This window comes from Talpa occidentalis, unplaced genomic scaffold, assembly GCF_014898055.3.
Source record: "Talpa occidentalis isolate TD23 unplaced genomic scaffold, MPIMG_talOcc4v2.1 talOcc4.11, whole genome shotgun sequence".
NCBI lineage: Eukaryota > Metazoa > Chordata > Mammalia > Eulipotyphla > Talpidae > Talpa > Talpa occidentalis.
This window is the reverse complement of record NW_023601104.1, coordinates 39,720,268-39,739,270: the sequence shown is the minus strand read 5'-3', so window position 1 is coordinate 39,739,270 and position 19,003 is coordinate 39,720,268. Positions and strand designations below refer to the sequence as shown.

The following is a 19,003-nucleotide window of genomic DNA, read 5'->3' as shown; positions in this document are numbered from 1 at the left end:
ATAAATACAGAGGAAGAAAATGGTAAACCACTAAATGAGTTACTAGACCTTAGGAAATTCTGCATTAGGCCTGAATCTGTGGGAAGCTGAGAGCACTTACCAGTAAGTGTGGCAGAGCCATGAACTCTCTCCACAGTCTCCAGAACCCTGCTAAAGCAAATCCATCCAGCTGCCAAGGTATGGTGCTCACTGGCTAAAGCCTGGTATATATCAAGTCGGGATGAAGCCTCTTGAAGGTAGTGCAAAAAAAGAGAATCTGTTTCCACCACATACTGAGAAGTGAAGTCATAAAGGGGCTGTGACCCCACAGCTAGTGGGGTACAGTGAGTTTCAAAATCATAGAAGGAATAGGTGCAGAACGTGGTAGGTTGAGTGTCTCCAGCTTGAGCCAGGGCAGCAGATGTCAGCAAGGCCTGGTGGATGTGCAGTTCAAACAGATTCTCACTCTGATGAAGCAGAGAAATGTCCACTTTATCCTTATCTCTGTGTGCTGACAGTGTTTCCAGACATGACAATGGTCGGGTACCATAAGCCACATCTTTGAGCTGTTCTAGAGAGGAAAAAAAACTATCTATCTATTAAAGAGTAGGAAGCTATTCCTTAGGGTAGAGGCAGGCAGAAAGAAAGGGAATAAAAACCACGCTGGAAATCCAAATTGTGGTTATTTCATGAAATCATGTTATTCAAGAGGAAAAGAAACAGAACAGAACCAGGAGCTTTGAATTCTGATGTCCAAGTAATCCAAAGCCTACTTTAGAGATAAGGTATGAGTGATTGAAAATCAGGAGAATGCTAGAGGCACAATATCATCTACAGATGACACTGTTTTGGCTTACGACAAGCCCTAGCAATTCACTGGTAAATACACGAGAGCACTAAAAATCACAAAATGTGAACATTTCCAACAGTTTGGGATATTGGCCATGGGAAGAATAGCATGTTACAGTCATAGTGGCTATTACACTGCATGGGCCCTACCAAGAAATGATTCCTCTTCTCCAGGCAGATCAACCACAAGAATCTTTATTTTATTGGGAATTTGGTTTTATTTATTGGTAAGATGGCAAAAACAAAACACATTAAGTCAAAGAGTAAGGAAGTAAAAAGTGGGGAGAAGACTCACTGGAAAGACATTCAAAATATTGGCAATAAGATGCAAAGATATGTAAGACAGTCTACCACCATCTGAGCATTACTCCCCAAATCCAACCAGATACTTAAATATCACTTCAAATTGGGAAGTATTTCAGTCATAATGTATTGATGGTGAAGGTCCTATTTTAAGATTCAAAGAAAAAGAATAAAAATATTCTGTATACAACAGAATATCTTCCTATCCAAAGTCAACATAGAGATTGACTAACAGTCTCCTAGTTGATAAGATTAACAAAACTTAAGATATATTTAAAATTTTGCATTGGATGATGTAAGATTAACAATCTTCGCATAGGGCCTCCCTGGTAGCGCAACCAGTTAGGATGCAGCCTGTGGGGCTGTCCGCAGCCTCTGCGGCATGGGTTCGATCCCCGGCCTGCCAGGGAGCAATCCACATGGCACTGCAGACCTCTCCTGACTCGCCCACTGCTCCCCTTAGCAGTGTACTTCAGTCAGTCTGCCTGTTCTGCTCCCCACTCTGTCTCTGGTGAATCCTCTCGCACCCCACACCTCTGGTCTGTGCCCCAGCTCTTGTATGCATGAATGAATGAGTCTTTAAAAAAAAAAATCTTAGCATATAAAGAACTTTTAAAAGTGAATAAAAAAATCTATTAAGAAAGGGGTAAAGGTAGGAAGAGGTAATTCTCAAAAGAAATAATACAAATAACAGGTAAACATAAAGAATACCCTCTAACCTTGCAGTCAATGAAAAAACTATAAGCTAAAGCAAATTAAACCTCAGAAGAAGGTAAGGGCCCTTATCTAGCACTATCTGGGAGAAAGACCTTGAATTTAAAAGACCTGAGAATTTCAATACAAGGTGAGGAGTTCCTTTATTCTATGGCATTGACCTTTTGACAGATTCACCTTGGCATGGATAAATTGTGCCCAAGAGTGATCCATCTCCCTTTACTCTAGTTCTTTTTTTCCAAGTGTAATAAATTCTCTACCTTCCTTTTTAATCCAGCTTATACTCATAGCTTTATAAACCTATTGTAGGTACAACCTATTTTCTACTTTTCTTTTTTAAATAATTTTATTAAGGTAACATTGGTTTCCAACACTCTGTATGTTAAGAAATACAGGATCCCGGACCTCCATGGTGGTGCAGCGGTTGAGCGCTGGGTTGCGAAGCTGCCCGCAGCCTCTGCAGCCCTGGTTTGATCCCCGGCTGCTCCCAGGCCACCAGAGGAGGGTCCTACATGGCGCGCAGACCTCTCCAGCCATCCGCTGCTCCCCTCAGCAGTGTACTTCGGTCCTTCTGCCTGCTCTGCTTCCCGCTCTGGCTCTGGTGAATTCTCTCACCCTCCCGCACTTCTGACTGTACCCAGTGCTTGTATAAATAAATAAATAGATAGATAAATAAATAGATAGCTAAATAAATAAAGTCCACAATTAAAAAAAAAAAGGAAATACAGGATCCCACCTCTTTAGATGTATGTTACCACATCACACCACACCTGCCACCAAGGCATCCATAGTCCTCCACCATAGTCTACTTTGCCCCCTCTCACCCTTAGTCTCCACCATCCCGCTCTGGTAGACTCAGTTTTACCATCAGATTTCTAGGGTTTTTTTTGGCTGGGTTTTGTCTGACTATTTTCTTTCTCTATTTTCCAAAGTCAAGTCAGGTGGATACCAGGCCCTGGTCAACAGTGACTTACTAAAAATAGGAAGTACTATACTATGAAATTTGCTGAACTATCCAGCAAGTTGCTCTGTTACTGTTGACATCTTCAAAGTGCAAGAAAGAATTCAGAGACTTTCAGAGTGAAATAACAGAAAAGGATGATGGGAGATGAGTGATGAAACTCTTATTACCTCACAAAAACTGCTATGTATGCCTGGACTGTTGAGTAGACAAGCTTGCCAGAGGGACAATGTTAAAGCACTCTGAGGGCCAACGGTGATACTTTGTTGTTCTCAAAATAGATTCTGAAATTGCTGGGCCCTGTTGAAACTCTCTAGAGAGATCAGAGAAAGACACTGACATGGTGAAGGAAAAGAAGCTGCTAGCCATCATCAGCCTTTGCTGATGACAAGATAAAGAAAAGGAGGGATAAGTCATATGCCAAGAACATAAGAAGCAGCTTTCTAGATAGGAATACACCGAGAGGAACAGAGACGCTAGCTCCATGACAGGTCCCAAGATGAGGGGAACAAGGTACTAAGACTTGCCAGATATTGGAAGGCCATGGCTTCTTAAAATACCTTCCAGTTGATTGATACGCTTGTTCTTGAGGTCTAGGAGTTGATTCAACCTCTCCAGTTTTTCTGTGTGCTCTTTATTTTCATTATCGGATTTTGACATCATTGCTTCCAGTTCCTCCTGAAACAAAATAATGTCTGAACTTTTCTATCTCAGTGGCCCAGAACCAAAGAGCCCAGATAAAAAGGTGACATTTGTTGGGTAGTAGAGACTCCATTATCTCCTTAGCAGGGCAGATTCATCCACTAGAAAAAGGCTTGGGTTCCTCAAAGACCCCTCCAGGACAAGTTGCGCTATCAGAGCCATATGGTAGTATTTTCCTGGGATTGGCAAATTTTGAACCCAGAAGCTTCACACCTGCCATTTTCATTAGCTGGCCCCTTCACTAGCTTCTATTGCCAAGGTGCCATGAACATGGGTGAGTCCTCAAGGTCTTCAAAGGACAGCCCATTCTGTGTTTGCAGGGGACAGTATATCACTGCATCAGCCCTACAAACTCGGGGCTTGCTTCATTCCCAGTCTTGTGAGTGGTTCCCATGTGCCCATGTATCTATCCCCTTCCTGGACCATCGTTTCTTGCACCTGATAACACACGTTGATTTTACGTTGCAGAATAAGCATGTCCCTGGTCTTTTCTAATTCCAATGTGGTCTCTGCATGAGATTCTTTCAATTCACTTAAAATCTGGGACAGTTTGTTTACTTCTTCATTTGTTGGTTTGCAGGGCTAAAGAGGAAAAAGCATAATAAAAGGGAGTATAAATAATAAGTACATGAATAACTACTCTCCATAAAGCTCTTGTTAGTTTATAATACTATTTATTTACTCCAAAATGTAAATGAGGGACCTTCCTGGTGGCGCAAGGGGTTAAAATGCAACCTATGAAGCTGTCCGCAGCCGCTGCAGCATGAGTTCGATCCCTGGCCAGGGAGCTACCCACATGGCGCAGACCTCTCCTGACTCATCCGCTGCTCCCCTCAGCAGTGTGTTTCAGTAGATCTGCCTGTTCCATTCCCAGCTCTGTCTCTGGTGAATCCTCTTTTTTTTTATTTTTTTTTTATTTTTTTTTTTTTATAGAGGCATGTTTATTTATTTATTTATTTATTTATTTATTTGTTTGTTTGTTTGTTTGTTTGTTTGTACATGCACTGGGTACAGTCAGAAGCGTGGGAGGGTGAGAGAATTCACCAGAACCAGAGCGGGGAGCAGAGCAGGCAGAAGGACCGAAGTACACTGCTGAGGGGAGCAGCGGGCGGCAGGAGAGGTCTGCGCGCCATGTGGGACCCTCCTCCGGTGGCCGGGGAGCAGCCGGGGATCGAACCGGCGCTGCAGAGGCCGCGGGCAGCTTCGCAACCCAGCGCTCAACCGCTGCGCCACCGGGGAGGCCCTCTGGTGAATCCTCTTACCCTCCCTCCCCACCTCTGGCCTGTAACCAAATTCTTGTATACATAAATAAATAAATCTTTTTAAAAAATGTAAATGAGGACTCCTATTATTTCCCAAGTGCTCTCTCCTTTAATTCCTCATGTTCAGTAGCAATAGTCAGGAAGTTGTACACCCTGTAAAGGTTATTTGATCTTCAACAGATCATTTCATCTCTGACTCTGAAAAAAAGAGTCTACATTTTATCACTTGTAGAGGGTGGGGGAATATAATATAATATAATTCAGTTAGTTTTCTAATCCCTTCTCTAGGGATATTTAACAGAGATCTACTGTAGAGGGGACTTGTTTGATTAAAGGTACTCTTACCTCTACTTCAGTGGTCTCTTGGATTGGAACTGGATAAGAGGCTGGTTCAGATTGACTGTCTGGAGATTGGGAAGTTATATCTTCAGTCTGCAGGAGTTCTAATTCCTGGTTATGCTGCTGTAGTTTTTTGGTGACTTCAAGCATCAGATCCTTTTGAGCTAGAAAAAATAATCCAGAAAGTTGAAACTCTGCAATTCTCAGTAACCATGGTCAGAGTTGGGCCAAGTGAAAATTAAATCTTCCCACTAATGTTAACTCATTTTAAAAATATGCCCTGGGCCTCCCTGGTGGCGCAAGGGGTTGAGCACCACACTATGAAGCAATCCACAGCCTTTGCAGCAGAGTTTGATCCCTGGCCGGCCAGAGAAAAACCCACATGGCACAGCAGACCTCTCCTGTCTTGCCCGCTGCTCCCTTCAGCTGTGTATTTCAGTCAGTCTGCCTGTTCAGCTCTCCATTCTATCTCTGGTGAATCCTCTCACCGTCCTGGATCTCTGGCCTGTGACCTAGATCTTGTATGCATAAATAAATCTTTAAAAAAATTTTTTTTAATTAAAAAAAAAAATGCCCTTGAGGCCTCCCTGATGGCACAGGGGTTCAAGACACAGCACTATCAAGTTATCACCAGCCACTGCAGCATGAGTTTGATCCCTGGCCAGGGAGCTGACCCATATGGTACAGCAGACCTTTCCTGTCTCACCCACTGCTCCCCTCAGCAGTGTATTTCAGTCAGTCTGCCTGTTCTGCTTCCCACTCTGTCTCTGGTGAATCCTCTCACCCCTCCACAGCTCTGGCCTACACCCCAGTTCTTGTATATATAAATCAATAAATCTTAAAAAAATATGCCCTTGGGCCTCCCCGGTGGCGCAGAGGTTAAGCACTGGGTTGCAAAGCTGCCCGCAGCCTCTGCAGCGCTAGTTCGATCCCCGGCTGCTCCCCGGCCACCGGAGGAGGGTCCCACATGGCGCACAGACCTCTCCTGCAGACCTCTCATGCCACCCGCTGCTCCCCTCAGCAGTGTGCTTCGGTCCTTCTGCCTGCTCTGCTCCCTGCTCTGGCTCTGGTGAATTCTCTCACCCTCCCCCGCCTCTGACTGTAAGTTTGTATAAATAAATAAATAAAAATAAATCTTAAAAAAAAAAAATGCCCTTGGGGCCCAATGGCTTAGAGTAGAGGAATATGGGTACTTTGATGGTAGGGTGGCATGGTAACATACATCTGAGGAGGTGTGACTCTATTCTCCTAAATCATGTACACTGTTGTAAACCAATGTTACTTCAAATAAATAAATGAAAATTTATCCTTAAAGAAGCAATATTCTCTTATTTTTAAAAAAGGTAGTTCTAGCTTATTGACCCAGTAAAATGAACTGACACTTGCAACCAAAAAACAAAACAAAAAACACCTACAGAACTGTAGAGTAGAAAGGACAACAAAATCAGAAATTAAAAAAAAAGAAACAGCTACATGAGGGACAGTTACTTCCAAACCAGTATCTCACTGATTGCTCCTCCACTCCATTCTTTTTTTTTTCAAAGATTTGTCCTTATTTATTTATGAATACAAGAACTGGGGTGTAGGCCAGAGGTGCAGAGGGTGAGAGGACTCACCAGAGACAGAGTCGGGGGCAGAATGGGCAGATCTACTGACATACACTGCTGAGGGGAGCAGTGGGTGAGACAGGAGAGGGCTGCTGTGCCATGTGGGTTAGCTCCTTGTCAGGGATTGGACTCACGCTGCAATGGCCGGCCGTACTCTGATAGCTCTGAGATCCCAACCCCTATGTATCCAGGAAGGCACTCCTCTCCATTCTGACTTCTAAGCTATTGATTCTCTGTGGCATTCACCCCCACTCCCAACCTAACCTGGAGATGGGGAGGAAAATAAGTACATAGGCATTTTTGTGTGTGTGTTTTAGGGAATGGTGATTAGTGTTTAGTGTGATAAGTTCATAATTATGCATTACAGAGAGGGTTTACATTAAATCCTAAAGTCCTAAAAATATTTCACTTGTACTTGAGACATACTACAAGGTCCTGAACATGTGCTTCTCAGCTTTCATAGTTTCTGCCTCTATTTTTCTTCATGTCATGTTTCTTTTCCTTCACTCTTCTATGTGAACATACTAGAATCTGATTAAATATAAGTTTAATAAACCTAACAGTAAGGCCCAGGTTAGCAAAAAAGAAGTGAGATGAAGATCTCTTAGACAGTATTTAAAAGTCTTTACAATAACGGGCCTCCCTAGTGGTGCAAGGGGTTAAAATGCAACTGTGGAGTTGTCTACAACCACTGCAGCGGGGGTTCGATCCCCCGCCAGGGGGGCTGCCCACATGGCGCAGCAGATCTCTCCCCTCAGCAGTGTATTTCAGTCGATCTGCTTGTTCTGTTCCCCACTCTGTCTCTGGTAGATCCTCTCACCCCGACCCCATGCCTCTGGCCTATACCCCAAGTTCTTGTATGCATAAATAAATAAATCTTTTAGGAAAAAACAGGTCTTCACAATAACTATCACCATGATCCAAAAGTTAAGACAGAAAGAAATGGTAGTGGTAACCAGAAGCTGTAGTTTAGATCTCAATTTCAGGCAGTAAGTACTAATAAAAAGGAAAAAGAAAAAGTTTCTCATCACCCTAAAATTATTGATAAGAATAAAAAATAGAAAAATTATTTTTCAATACATTTGATAAAGGGGCTATTTAAAATATATAATAAATTAAGAATTAGCATCCTCTCAAATATGAAGTCATTAATAGGAAAAAATATGTGAGTAAGGTAGGTGTCATGCTTTCTTGATGGTAAATTTGATTTGATTGCCAATGTTCTTATTCTAGTTATCTGTGACTCACACAAAAATAGGATCAAGTGAGGGGAACGGAAAAACGCTGGTCCAAGTTCTGTCTCCCAAACCAGATGTAGAATATGCCTCATTTGAGAGAGCTCTTCAAGGCCTGACCTACCTTGCTCTATGGACAGCTGAAGTAAGACTTCCTCCTTTTCTTCCAGCTGCATATCCGGCTGATGCTGCAACTGGGAAACATTCTGCTCTTGCTGTTCTCCCTCCAGCTCGTTGCTCAACTGAGGCTGATTACTGCTGTCCAGCATGCTTAAAATGAGAAGCAATTAGGGAGCAAGGTGAGAGTCGTCACATGGATAACAGAAGGTGTATGATAAGACACCTTTATTACACAGTTTTAGCATCTCCTGAGTCTAGTTCATCATTCATTCCCATAATGTTTTTTCTGTCCCTGCCTTATCTGTAACTGTCATTTACCAACTGCCTTGGAACCTTTGGATCCTACTGAGGAAAGAACCCAAGTCAAATCTATTTCCCAAGGAAGTTCTCCAGCATGATGGCTTTCTTTAGGCCAGTAACTGTATACCAAGACATTCTCATATCTGCTGGATTAGAAGTGAGGAACAAAGTATTTACCTTTCCTTACGCCATTATCTACTTACCTTCACCAATGGTCTTGCCTAAGAGTCAGATTAAAAAGTTGACACTGGAAGGCAAAAACTAAACATTTTAATAACTGTATCCTACACACCATTACTGCTAGCTGTCAGAGCTGACCCATGGTCAGTTCTTTTCAAAAGTGAAGAGATGTTGATAAACAATTATTTCTGCTTATGTCTTTTGCAATTTTTTGTTTTAATAAATGTAGTCTAAAAGTGGCTTAACTTAGTATTAAGAGTTCTTGGCACTTCCTAACCGCATATTACATGTTGATCCAAGCAGATAATGTTCTGAATGATGAAGAAAATGGTAATGTTTGTCACAGAGAGTCTTCAAGAGGATCACCCCCACACTATTTCACTGTGCTGAAAAGCTGCAGTTGTTCCCAGGATGCGCCTATACAACCTCCCCAATCTACCCTCTGCTGATTTCAAGTAAGTCAGAGGCACTTTTAATTTTTTAAAACTGTCAAATATTTTTATTTTTAAAAAAATTTTTTTAAAGATTGATTGATTTATGCAGACAAGATTGGAGGTACAGGCCAGAGGTGTGGGGGGCAGGGGAGGACGTTGAGAGGATTCATCAGAAACAGAGTGGGGAACAGAACAGGCAGACCGACTGACCGAAATACACTGCTGAGGGGAGCAGCGGGCGAGTTATGAGAGGTCTGCTACGTCATGTGGGTTGCCTCCTGGCCGGGGATCAAACTCATGCTGCAGTGGCTGCGGTTAGCTTCATAGGTTGCATTTTAACCCCTTGCGCCACCAGGGAGGCCCTAAAACTGTCAAATATTTTTAATTTAAAAATTAAGACAGGGGGCCTTCCCTGGTGGCGCAGGCGGTTGAGCACAGTGCTATGAAGCTGTCCACAGCCTCTGCAGTGCCCGTTTGATCCCGGCAGGCCGGTGAGGGTCCCACAAGGTGCGGCAGACCTCTCCTGTCATGCCTGCTGCTCCCCTCAGCAGTGTATTTCACAGTCTGCCTGTTCTGTTCCCCACTCTTTCTCTGGTGAATCCTCTCATCCTCCCGTGCACCTGGCCTGTGCCCCAGTTCTTGTATAAATAAATAAATCTAAAAAAAAAAAAGAATAAAAGTGAAGGTGCCTCTACGCCCTACTCCATTCCTTTCATCTCATTAAAGGCTTGTGGATTTATACATTTATACAAAACACAAATTAAGTCAGAGTAAGCATATTCTTTTGCTAGATCATTGTTTTTTTAATAATATATATCTTAATATAGATCCATCTCATTTTTAGCAGCTTCATAGTACTTTATTGTGGTTATGCAATAAGATTTATTTAGTCAATCCCTTAACAAAGGAAATTTAGATAGTTTTTAATTTTTTTTACTGTTACTAACAATGCAGCAATTAACAACCTTATTATACATATACCTTTGCATGTATATAAGAGGCTTTCTTTAATTTTGATTCCAAAATAAAAGGAATTCCTGGCACAAAAGATAGCATGGTTAACACTTGGACAGATAGTGTCAAATTCTCTTACTTACACTGCACCAACTTATATTCTCACTAAAATTGTATCAGTATTGAGTACCAGCTCCCTTCACATCCTTATCAACATTAGGTATTATTTTGAAAAACTGGAAGAATTTTTCATAATTGCTCTTTATCCCAAGCAATGTTCTGGGACCCAAGTTTGGTACTCACTTTTCTAAGAGTTTGTCATAATTGTCAATCAGCAATTTGCGTTCTTTTTCCAAATCTTCAACTCTCTCCTGAAACTAAGAATGATAGTAGAGTGCTTAAGATCCAATTTTAAATCCATTGCATTGCACAAGTTTCCCCTTTTCCCATTGCAGGATAGGGTTTAGGTGGGAGCTTTTTATACTCATCTCTTATGTCTATGAGGAGACATTCAACTACAAAGGTTAGAACCAAATGAAGGTGGAATAGAAATTTTTATTGGAATTAGTAAGGCTTTTCTGAAAGCTTTCATAGTTTCTATTGTCAGAAATGCAGCAGAACTTTGTAAAATAGTAAAGACTAGAGAACAGACATAAGTATAAGGCTTAGTTTTTCCCCAATGGTATAATCTTGAGCAAAGTGTTTAAACACTTACAGCCCCATATTTCTCATTTGAAAACACATTACTAACATACACATTTTGAGGGGCCTCCCTGGTGGTGAAAGGCATTAAGTCTCAGCACTGAGCTATCCACAACCGCGGCAGCACCAGCTAGATCCCTGGCCAGGGAGCTAACCCACATGGTGCAGCAGACCTGTCTCACCTGCTGCTTCCCTCAGCAATGTATCTCAATAGATCTGCCTGCTCTGCTCCCCACTCTATGTCTGGTGAATCCTCTCACCCGCTGCACCTCTGGCCTGCACCCTAGCTCTTGTATGAATAAATTAATCATCTTTAAAAATAAAATAAAAAACACATTTTGATATCTCTAAAATTGGAATGTAACTTACAATGATGATGTTTTCTAATTATTATTGCTATTTTACCTCCTTCAATGTTATCTGCAGAATAGACACATCTTCTAGTTGCCTCTTTAAGCTCACAGCCTTCATGCGCTCTTCCTTCAGTTCTGCCCTGAGCTCATTCACTTGGCTGAGGAGGGCATCATGGGCTGCACTCAGGATTCCTTGATTCTGGGGCAAGAGGAAAGTTGCTCTGGTAATGGTCATATCATTCAGCAAGAATAATCGCAAGAATAATCTCTGTTATTCTTGACATCCATTCCCTAGTGGATGTCACAAAATATAGCTTTGATTAATAGCATATTGCCTTTAAACTTGTTTGTCACCAGGCCTCTCTGGTGGCACAAGGCATTAAGTCTCAGCACAATGAAGCTATCTGCAGCCACTAAAGCATGAGTTCAATCCCCAGCCAGGGAGCTACCCACATGGTGCAGCAGACCTCTCCTGTCTCGCCCGCTGCTTCCCTCAGCAGTGTATTTCAGTAGATCTGCCTGTTCTGCTCCCCACTCTGTCTCTGGTGAATCCTCTCACACACACCCCATCCCACACCTCTGGCCTACAACCCAGCTCTTGTATGCATTAATAATAAATCTTTATTTCTTCACCTACTAAACATAGAGCTTCCATATGATCCAGCAATTCCACTCCTAGGTATTTACCCAAAGGACACAGAAACATCAATTCCAAAGAGCACCTGCACCCCTATGTTTATAGCAGCACTATTTACAATAGCTAAGCTTTGGAAACAACCCAAATGCCCAAAAATAGATGACTGGATCAAGAAGATGTGGTACATATACACCATGGAATATTACTCAGCATTCAAAAAAGATAGACTCATGCCATTTGCAGCAACATGCATGGCGCTGGAAGGGATCATGCTCAGCGAAATAAGCCAGAAAGAAAAAGAAAAATACCGGATGGTCTCACTCATAGCAGGAATCCAGAAAACTTAAATAAGGGACCAGGAAAAAGAATAACTATAAGAAAGAAAATATCAAAATCAACAAACAACTATGAACCAGAGACACTCTATGGGGGGTAGGGGGCAGGGAAAGGAGGGATTGGGGTCAAAATAAGGGGGTTGTAATTGTATGGGGAATATAAAAATAAAATTTAAATAAATAAATAAATAAATCTTTAAAATAAAAAAATAGAATAAGTAAAACATTTTTTTTAAAAGATTTATTTATTTATTTATACAAGCACTGGGTACAGTCAGAAGCACGGGAGGGTGAGAGAATTCACCAGAGCCAGAGTGGAGAGCAGAACAGGCAGACTGATGAAGTACACTGCTGAGGGGAGCAGAGGGTGGCAGGAGAGGTCTCTACACCATGTGGGACCCTCGCCCAGGGGCTGGGGATCGAACGGGCACTGCAGAGGCTGCGGGCAGCTTTGCAACCCAGTGCTCAACTGCCTGTGCCACCAGGGAGGCCCAGAGTAAGTAAAAATTTTAACAAGAGGGCCTCGTCAGTGGCATAGTGGTTGAGTGCTGGGTTGTGAAGCTGCCTGCAGCCTCTGCAGCACCGGTTCGATACCCAGCTGCTCCCCAGCCACCGGAGAAGGGTCCCACATGGCACAGACCTCTCCTGCTGCCCGCTGCTCCCCTCAGCAATGTACTTCAGTCCTTCTGTCTGCTCTGCGCCCCGCTCTGGCTCGGTGAAATCTCTCACCCTCCTGCACTTCTGACTGTACCCAGCGCTTGTATAAATAAATAAATAAATCTTTAAAAAAAATTTTTTTAATGAGAAAACCAAGCCCATAGCACTAAGTCACTGGCTCAGAATAACATAGTTAACAAGAGGCAGAGGCTGAGTTTGTTTTCCCAGCCAGGGAGCTAACCAACATATGGCACAGCAGACCTCTCCTGTCTTGCCTGCTATTCCCCTTAACAGTGTATTTGAGGGCCCTCCTTGGTGGCACCAGGTGTTAAGCACCACACTATGAAGCAATCCAAAGCCTCTGCAGCATGAGTTCAATTTCGGGCCGGCCAGGGAGCAACCCACATGGCACAGCAGACCTCTCCTGCCTCGCCCGCTGCTCCCCTCAGCAGTGTATTTCAGTCAGTCTGCCTGTTCTATTCCCCACTCTGTGTCTGGTGAATCCTCTCACCCCCTGCATCTCTGGCCTGTACCCCAGCTCTTGTATGCATAAATAAATAAATCTTTTAAAAAAACAACAATAGTGTATATGAGGGCCTCCCTGGTGGTGCAAGGGGTTAAACACCGTACTACGCGAAGCAATCCACAGCCTCTGCAGCACAAGTTCAAGCCCCAGCTGGCCAGGGAGAAACCACATGGTGCAGCAGATCTCTTTTGTCTTGCCCACTGCTCCCCTCAGCAGTGTATTTCAGTCAGTCTGCCTGTTCTGTTCCCCACTCTGTCGCTGATGAATCCTCTCACCGCCCCCCCTACATTTCTGGCCTGCACCCCAGCTCTTATATGCATAAATAAATCTTTAAAAAAAAACAACAGTGTATTTGAGTAAATCTACCTTCACCACTCTGTCTCTGGTGAATCTTCTCACCCCCTCTACCTCTGGCTTATATCCCAGTTCTTATATGCATAAATAAATAAAATAAATCTTTAAAAAATAAAATGTATTTCCAAAATATTTCAGACATTAGAAAAGAATAAAATGATATCTCTGGGGAGAAAATTGATCAGGTTATTAACTTATTAAAACATTTGTCTAGCTCTCCATTGCATATAGGACAAAATCTAAGTTCTTAATAAGACATGCCTGACATGGTCCCTGAAATTTCTCACCTCTGTGCCTTTGTCTATGCTTATCCCCTAGAAATTCTTTGTTGTCTTTGCCACCTGCAAATCTTTTAGTATTTTCCAGTATTCAGTTATCAATACATTCCCTTATGAATCCTTTTTGTAATCTGTACACCATTCTGTGGTAGATCTGACTATTCTCTCTTTTTTCAAATTTTTTTAAAGATTTATTTATTGATTTTAAAGATTTCTCTTTTTTTTTATTTATACAATAGCTGGGGTACAGGCCAGAGGTGCAGTGGGTAAGAGGATTCACCAGAGATAGAGCAGGAAATAGAACAGGCAGATTGACTGAAATACACTGCTGAGGGGAGCAGCAGGAGAGACAGGAGAGGTCTGCTGCGCCATGTGGGTATACACCTGGCCAGCTGGGAATTGAACCTGTGCTGCTAGGCTGTGTACAGCTTCACAGCGCAGCGTTCAACCTGCTGCGCCACCAGGGAGGCCCTATTCTCTCTTTTTTTAAAGGTTTATTTTTATCTATTTATGTATACAAAAACTGGGTGTAGGTCAGAGGTGCAGGGGGTGAGAGGATTTATCAGAGACATAGTGGGGAACAGAGCAGGCATATCTACTGAAATACAGTGCTAAGGGGAGCAGCAGGTGAGACAGGTGAGGTCTGCTGCGCCATGTGTGTCAGCTCCCTAGCCAGGGATCCAACTCGTGCTGCAGTGGCTGGCGATAGCTGCATATGAGACTTCAACCCCTGCATCACCAGGGAGGCCCCCTGACTATTCTCCTTTTTTGTCTTCTCCCTTTTACATCCTGTGTGTGGATAGTTGTATCTGTTTCCATCTTGTTCTTTTATCCTGTAGTTACTTGAAGTTAGGAGCTGACTTACTTATCTTTGTAATCTTTGCATCCATTGCTTTGCATAGTTCCTGGTACTTAATAGCTATTCAATAAAAGAATTGTGCCAATCTACTACTTAGATCATTGATGCCCTATTTTCATAATTTCTACTGTATGGTAATGAGAAAGAACATGAACATTGGTATCAGGTAAACTTGGGCTCAAATTCTGCTCTGCTCCTTGCTATTTTTATGACTTGAGCAGGTTACTTAACTTCTTTGAGACTTTGTTTCTTCATCCATTAAATGTTCTTACCTTGAGAGCTCTTGTCAAGCATAAATGAGATCTTGACTATGAGTATCTAGGACACAGTTCAACATGTAGAGAGCCCTTAAGAAAAGACTCTGGTTTATTTCCCTTCCTTTTTGTCTGTAACTGTTCTTGGCTTCCCAACTTAATTACATTGTAGTTGTGGTCGTGGCTGGGACCTTAACCCTGATACAAATTAACCCCACTTAATTCCACTTTAGCAGACAGGGCTTGTGTCTTCTTCCAATAGAGAGATAATGGAATGTATTGCAAAAAGAAGAGATTCTGAGCGTAAGACTTGGCTTTGAATAATACCGACCAGTTGTGTGATCTTAGGCACTCCCACATGTAAAAGGGAGAACATAATATTAACAAAAGTATACCTTATGATCACAACTCACCTCTTGAACTGTTGTTAACTGTGCTTTTGTTACTGCCAATGAGGTATTCCTTTCATGTAAGAGCTTCTTAAGTCGAATCAATTCTATATTTTCCCTAATAGAAGTTCTAGAGAAAGAAAACAGTGCTAAAATCGTCTGTGTATGATTGGGGTAGATAGTTAAGCACTTCCACCCTCCTCCCCCAGATTCTCAGAGCAGTGAAACCATCTGTATGATACTATACTGATAGATAGGTCGTTATACATTTCTCCAAACCCACAAACTGTAGAGTATCAAGAGTGAACTCTCAGAAAACTAGATACTTTGAGAGTTGAATATTGAAACATTGATTTTAAAGATTTATTTTTATTTATTTATGCATACAAGAACTGGGGTGTAGGCCAGGGGTATGCAGGGGTGAGAGGATTCACCAGAGACAGAGTAGGAAGCAGAAAACACGGATTGACTGAAATACACTGCTGAGGAGAGCAGCAGGCAAGATAGGAGAGGTCTGCTGTGCCATGTGGTCAGCTCCCTGGCTGGGGATTGAACTCATGCTGCAGTGGCTGGCGACAGCTTGATAGTACTGAGAATTTAACCCCTGCGCCACAAGGGAGGCCCTGAAATGCTGATTTTAAAAGTATAATTTTAAGTTCATTCATTGTAACAAATGTATCACTCTAGAGTGGGTTATTGAGAGTGGGAGAGGTTGTTTGCATGTGATGGCAGAGATGTGTATGGGAAATCTGTACTTTCTGTTCAATTTTACTGTAAACCTAAAACTGCTCTAAAAAAATTAAGTGTATTAAAAAAAGTCCTTCACGGGGCCTCCCCAGTGGCGCAGCGGTTGAGCGCTGGGTTGTGAAGCTGCCCGCAACCTCTGCAATGCCAGTTCGGTCCCCGGCTGCTCCCCAGCCACCAGAGGAGGGTCCCACATGGCGCGCAGACCTCTCCTGCCGCCCGCTGCTCCCCTCAGCAGTGTACTTCGGTCCTTCTGCCTGCTCTGCTCCCCACTCTGGTTCTGGTGAATTCTCTCACCCTCCCGCGCTTCTGACTGTGCCCAGTGCTTGTATAAATAAATAAATAAATCTTAAAAAAAAAAAAAAAGAAAAAGAAAAGTCCTTCACGAACTGATGCACAGAGAGGGCTGAAAACCTGATCAGATAAGGAAGATAATAGTTTTCCTTCTGTGAATTGATGCAGCAAATCTAATATACATAAACATCCCGTGAGGGTAATGTAGCTTTTTTTTTTTTTAAAGATTTATTTATTTATTTATACAAGCACTGGGTACAGTCAGAAGCACAGGAGGGCGAGAGAGTTCACCAGAGCCAGAGCGCGGAGCAGAGCAGGCAGAAGGACTGAAGTACACTGCTGAGGGGAGCAGCGGGCGGCAGGAGAGGTCTGCGTACCATGTGGGACCCTCCTCCAGTGGCCGGGGATCGAACCGGCGCTGCAGAGGCTGTGGGCAGCTTCACAACCCAGCGCTCAACTGCTGCGCCCCCGGGGAGGCCTGGGTAATGTAGCTTTTAACCCACTTGGGACTCCAAGGTCTACTTCTCAGATTGAATTTAACCCCAAACATTTTTTTTTCCCTGAGATAGATAAAAGGTACAAATAAAAATTGCTTACTTTTTCAATTCATTATGGTTGAAGCAAGGAATGCCAAACACCTACCGAAGCTCTGTGGCTTTCTGAGCATACTCCAGAACAGAGTATTTCTCTTCAAAATTTTCATCTTTGGACCATGATTTCTCTGGAGACTTGGCTGGTTCTTTCTCCAGCAGAGTGTTGCTGGTCATAATGCCGGCACTGTTTGGCATACAGAGACCAAAGAGTTTAGTCATAATTACAACTTTCCTGAAAGAAGTTATACTGTTAGAATTAGGAACATTAAACACAAAAAGAAGAAATAGAAACTGCTGTCATAGAGGTTTAGATCTGGGCTCAAACATATTTAAAAAGAACTTAGAGGGGGGCCTCCCTGGTGGCGCAGCGGTTGAGCGCTGGGTTGCGAAGCTGCCCACAGCCTCTGCAGAGCCAGTTCAATCCCCGGCTGCTCCCCGGAGGGTCCCGCATGGGGCAGAGACCTCTCCTGCTGCCCGCTGCTCCCCTCAGCAGTGTACTTCGGTCCTTCTGCCTGTTCTGCTCCCCGCTCTGGCTCTGGTGAATTCTCTCACCCTCCCGTGCTTCTGACTGTACCCAGTGCTTGTGTAAATAAATAAATAAATCTTAAAAAAAAAAAAAAGTTAGAGGGGCTAATATGTGCTATGTGTGGAGCATAATCTTACAAAATACAGCTTTCAAGTGTCAAACAGAAATATAAATGACAAAAAGAGAAACAAAGAGAAAGTAAAAGCAAAAGAGAAACAAAGAGAAAGAAACAACAAAAAGAGAAAGAAAGTAGATACATTATACCTTCCATTAAGGAAAAAAGTGTTTTCCTTTCTCTGGAAGACAGAAAGCTGCTTCTTTTCCATTTTCAAGCAATAAAGTTGGACCTGGACTTAGGGCTCACTTTCCCTTTTCCAATAATGCTGGGAAAAGTTAAAAGTGCCAAAATTTACTTGTCCCCTAAATAATGTATTTCCAATTGAAGCTGAAAGAATAAAGCACAGGATGAATGAAAAGAACTCACAGTTCACTGGGTTCACTGGTTACTTCACCTCTGATTTCTTCATTTGTCACATGCTCCTTGAATGTGGGAGGAGCTGTGTAGCTCAGCCTCTCCCTTGGCTCTGAATGTTTAGACAGAAATGCAAACTGTGACAACAGATTTCTCCAGAACAGCAAGTGCTAGAATTGGAATATCAATTTTTTGAAAGTAGGGAGCCTTGAGGTCTGAGAAAAATCTTCTGTTAACCACTAATTACAAAAAGTTCTCAATCTTTACTTGTGCATAGAAATGCAACTATAGATACAGAAGTCAGTCAGACTACTAATTTGCAAGTTAAGTGAGTATAAATGGGAAGAAAGAAAGGTGCAAGCTTGTCTAGAATAGGAACTGTTGTCCAACTGTAATGCATCTTTATCACTACTACTTGGTATATATGGATACTCAATAATGCTGAGCTGTTAAAGTGAACTGAAATTTAAACTTATTTAATTTTCGACTTTTAGCTTTTTTTTTTTTTTTTTTTTTCATAGATCTGGTTGACTGGAGTGGGAACTTCAAAGTATTGGACTATACTAAACAAAACTTAACACTGAATCCTGAGGATAAATACAAACTCATTTCCATTAACCTAAATGAGGGATAAGAACTAGGTAAAGGAAATGCACACACAACATTTAATTCAGAGTTGGGTTTCACAGCAGTCAGAAATTCTTGGTCACTTGAAACACAGGAAGAGGAGAAAGTGCAACTCTCTCCCAAGGATCACTTATAGCCTAACTTCTAGCCCTGATCTTGAGGAATCTCTGAACCCACGGAATTGTATGAAAAGCTTTGTCTATGTCTAAGTACATTTTTCTTGGGAGAAAGCCTAAACTTTGATCATGATTTCAAAGGAGTCTTCTTCCCCCAATTCTGCGCCAAGGCCAATTAGAAGAGAGATCCATAGTTCCAATAGAAGAATGTGTTTTAATCTCACTGCTTTTCACACCTAATCAGGACATAATGTTATCTCTGTGTCTATATTCTAGGCCTGCTGCAGACTTGACTGCCAAATTTCCCATTTCCCTGGTCTGATTCTCCCGTCAGCAGTACTTCATGGT

The 19,003-nt window shown here is 42.4% G+C and overlaps 2 protein-coding genes across 11 annotated transcripts in view; both read right to left on the bottom strand.

The window, feature by feature from the left end:
- The window catches only part of LOC119238886 (X-linked retinitis pigmentosa GTPase regulator-interacting protein 1-like), a 37,338-nt gene extending 28,933 nt beyond the window's left edge, over positions 1-8,405 (bottom strand). For 5 of the 10 annotated variants that reach the window (XM_037503000.2, XM_037503001.2, XM_037502999.2 and 2 more), the window contains exons 1-5: positions 8,076-8,405; positions 5,116-5,273; positions 3,947-4,090; positions 3,367-3,484; positions 101-550 (exon numbers count right to left, since the gene is read on the bottom strand). In XM_037503000.2, the coding sequence (XP_037358897.1) occupies positions 101-550; positions 3,367-3,484; positions 3,947-4,090; positions 5,116-5,273; positions 8,076-8,220 (1,015 nt within the window). In that variant the 5' untranslated portion in view covers positions 8,221-8,405. Of the gene's footprint in view, positions 1-100; positions 551-3,333; positions 3,485-3,946; positions 4,091-5,115; positions 5,274-8,075 lie in introns of all 10 variants that reach the window. The other 5 variants (XM_037503005.2, XM_037503002.2, XM_037503004.2 and 2 more) reach the window with 3 other exon arrangements.
- Positions 8,406-8,564: 159 nt separating this feature from the next.
- LOC119238888 (X-linked retinitis pigmentosa GTPase regulator-interacting protein 1-like) lies at positions 8,565-17,092 on the bottom strand. Its single transcript, XM_037503007.1, has 5 exons — positions 16,964-17,092; positions 15,308-15,413; positions 11,047-11,193; positions 10,243-10,316; positions 8,565-8,618 (listed from the first exon to the last, which is right to left on the bottom strand). Exons 1-5 carry the CDS (start codon positions 17,086-17,088, stop codon positions 8,600-8,602), a joined length of 471 nt encoding a protein of 156 aa, XP_037358904.1. The 5' UTR covers positions 17,089-17,092; the 3' UTR covers positions 8,565-8,599.
- Positions 17,093-19,003: the final 1,911 nt, after the last annotated feature.

Bases quoted from the DNA above. Each gene is read 5' to 3' on its own strand.
- LOC119238888 (XM_037503007.1), bottom strand. From the start codon at position 17,088: ATGACCAGCAACACTCTGCTGGAGAAAGAACCAGCCAAGTCTCCAGAG. The intron at 15,414-16,963 runs GTAGGTGTTTGG...TTCTTTCTCTAG, and splicing joins CAGAAAGCCACAGAGCTTCG to AACTTCTATTAGGGAAAATA. The intron at 11,194-15,307 runs GTGAGTTGTGAT...CTCTTGCCCCAG, and splicing joins AGTTAACAACAGTTCAAGAG to AATCAAGGAATCCTGAGTGC.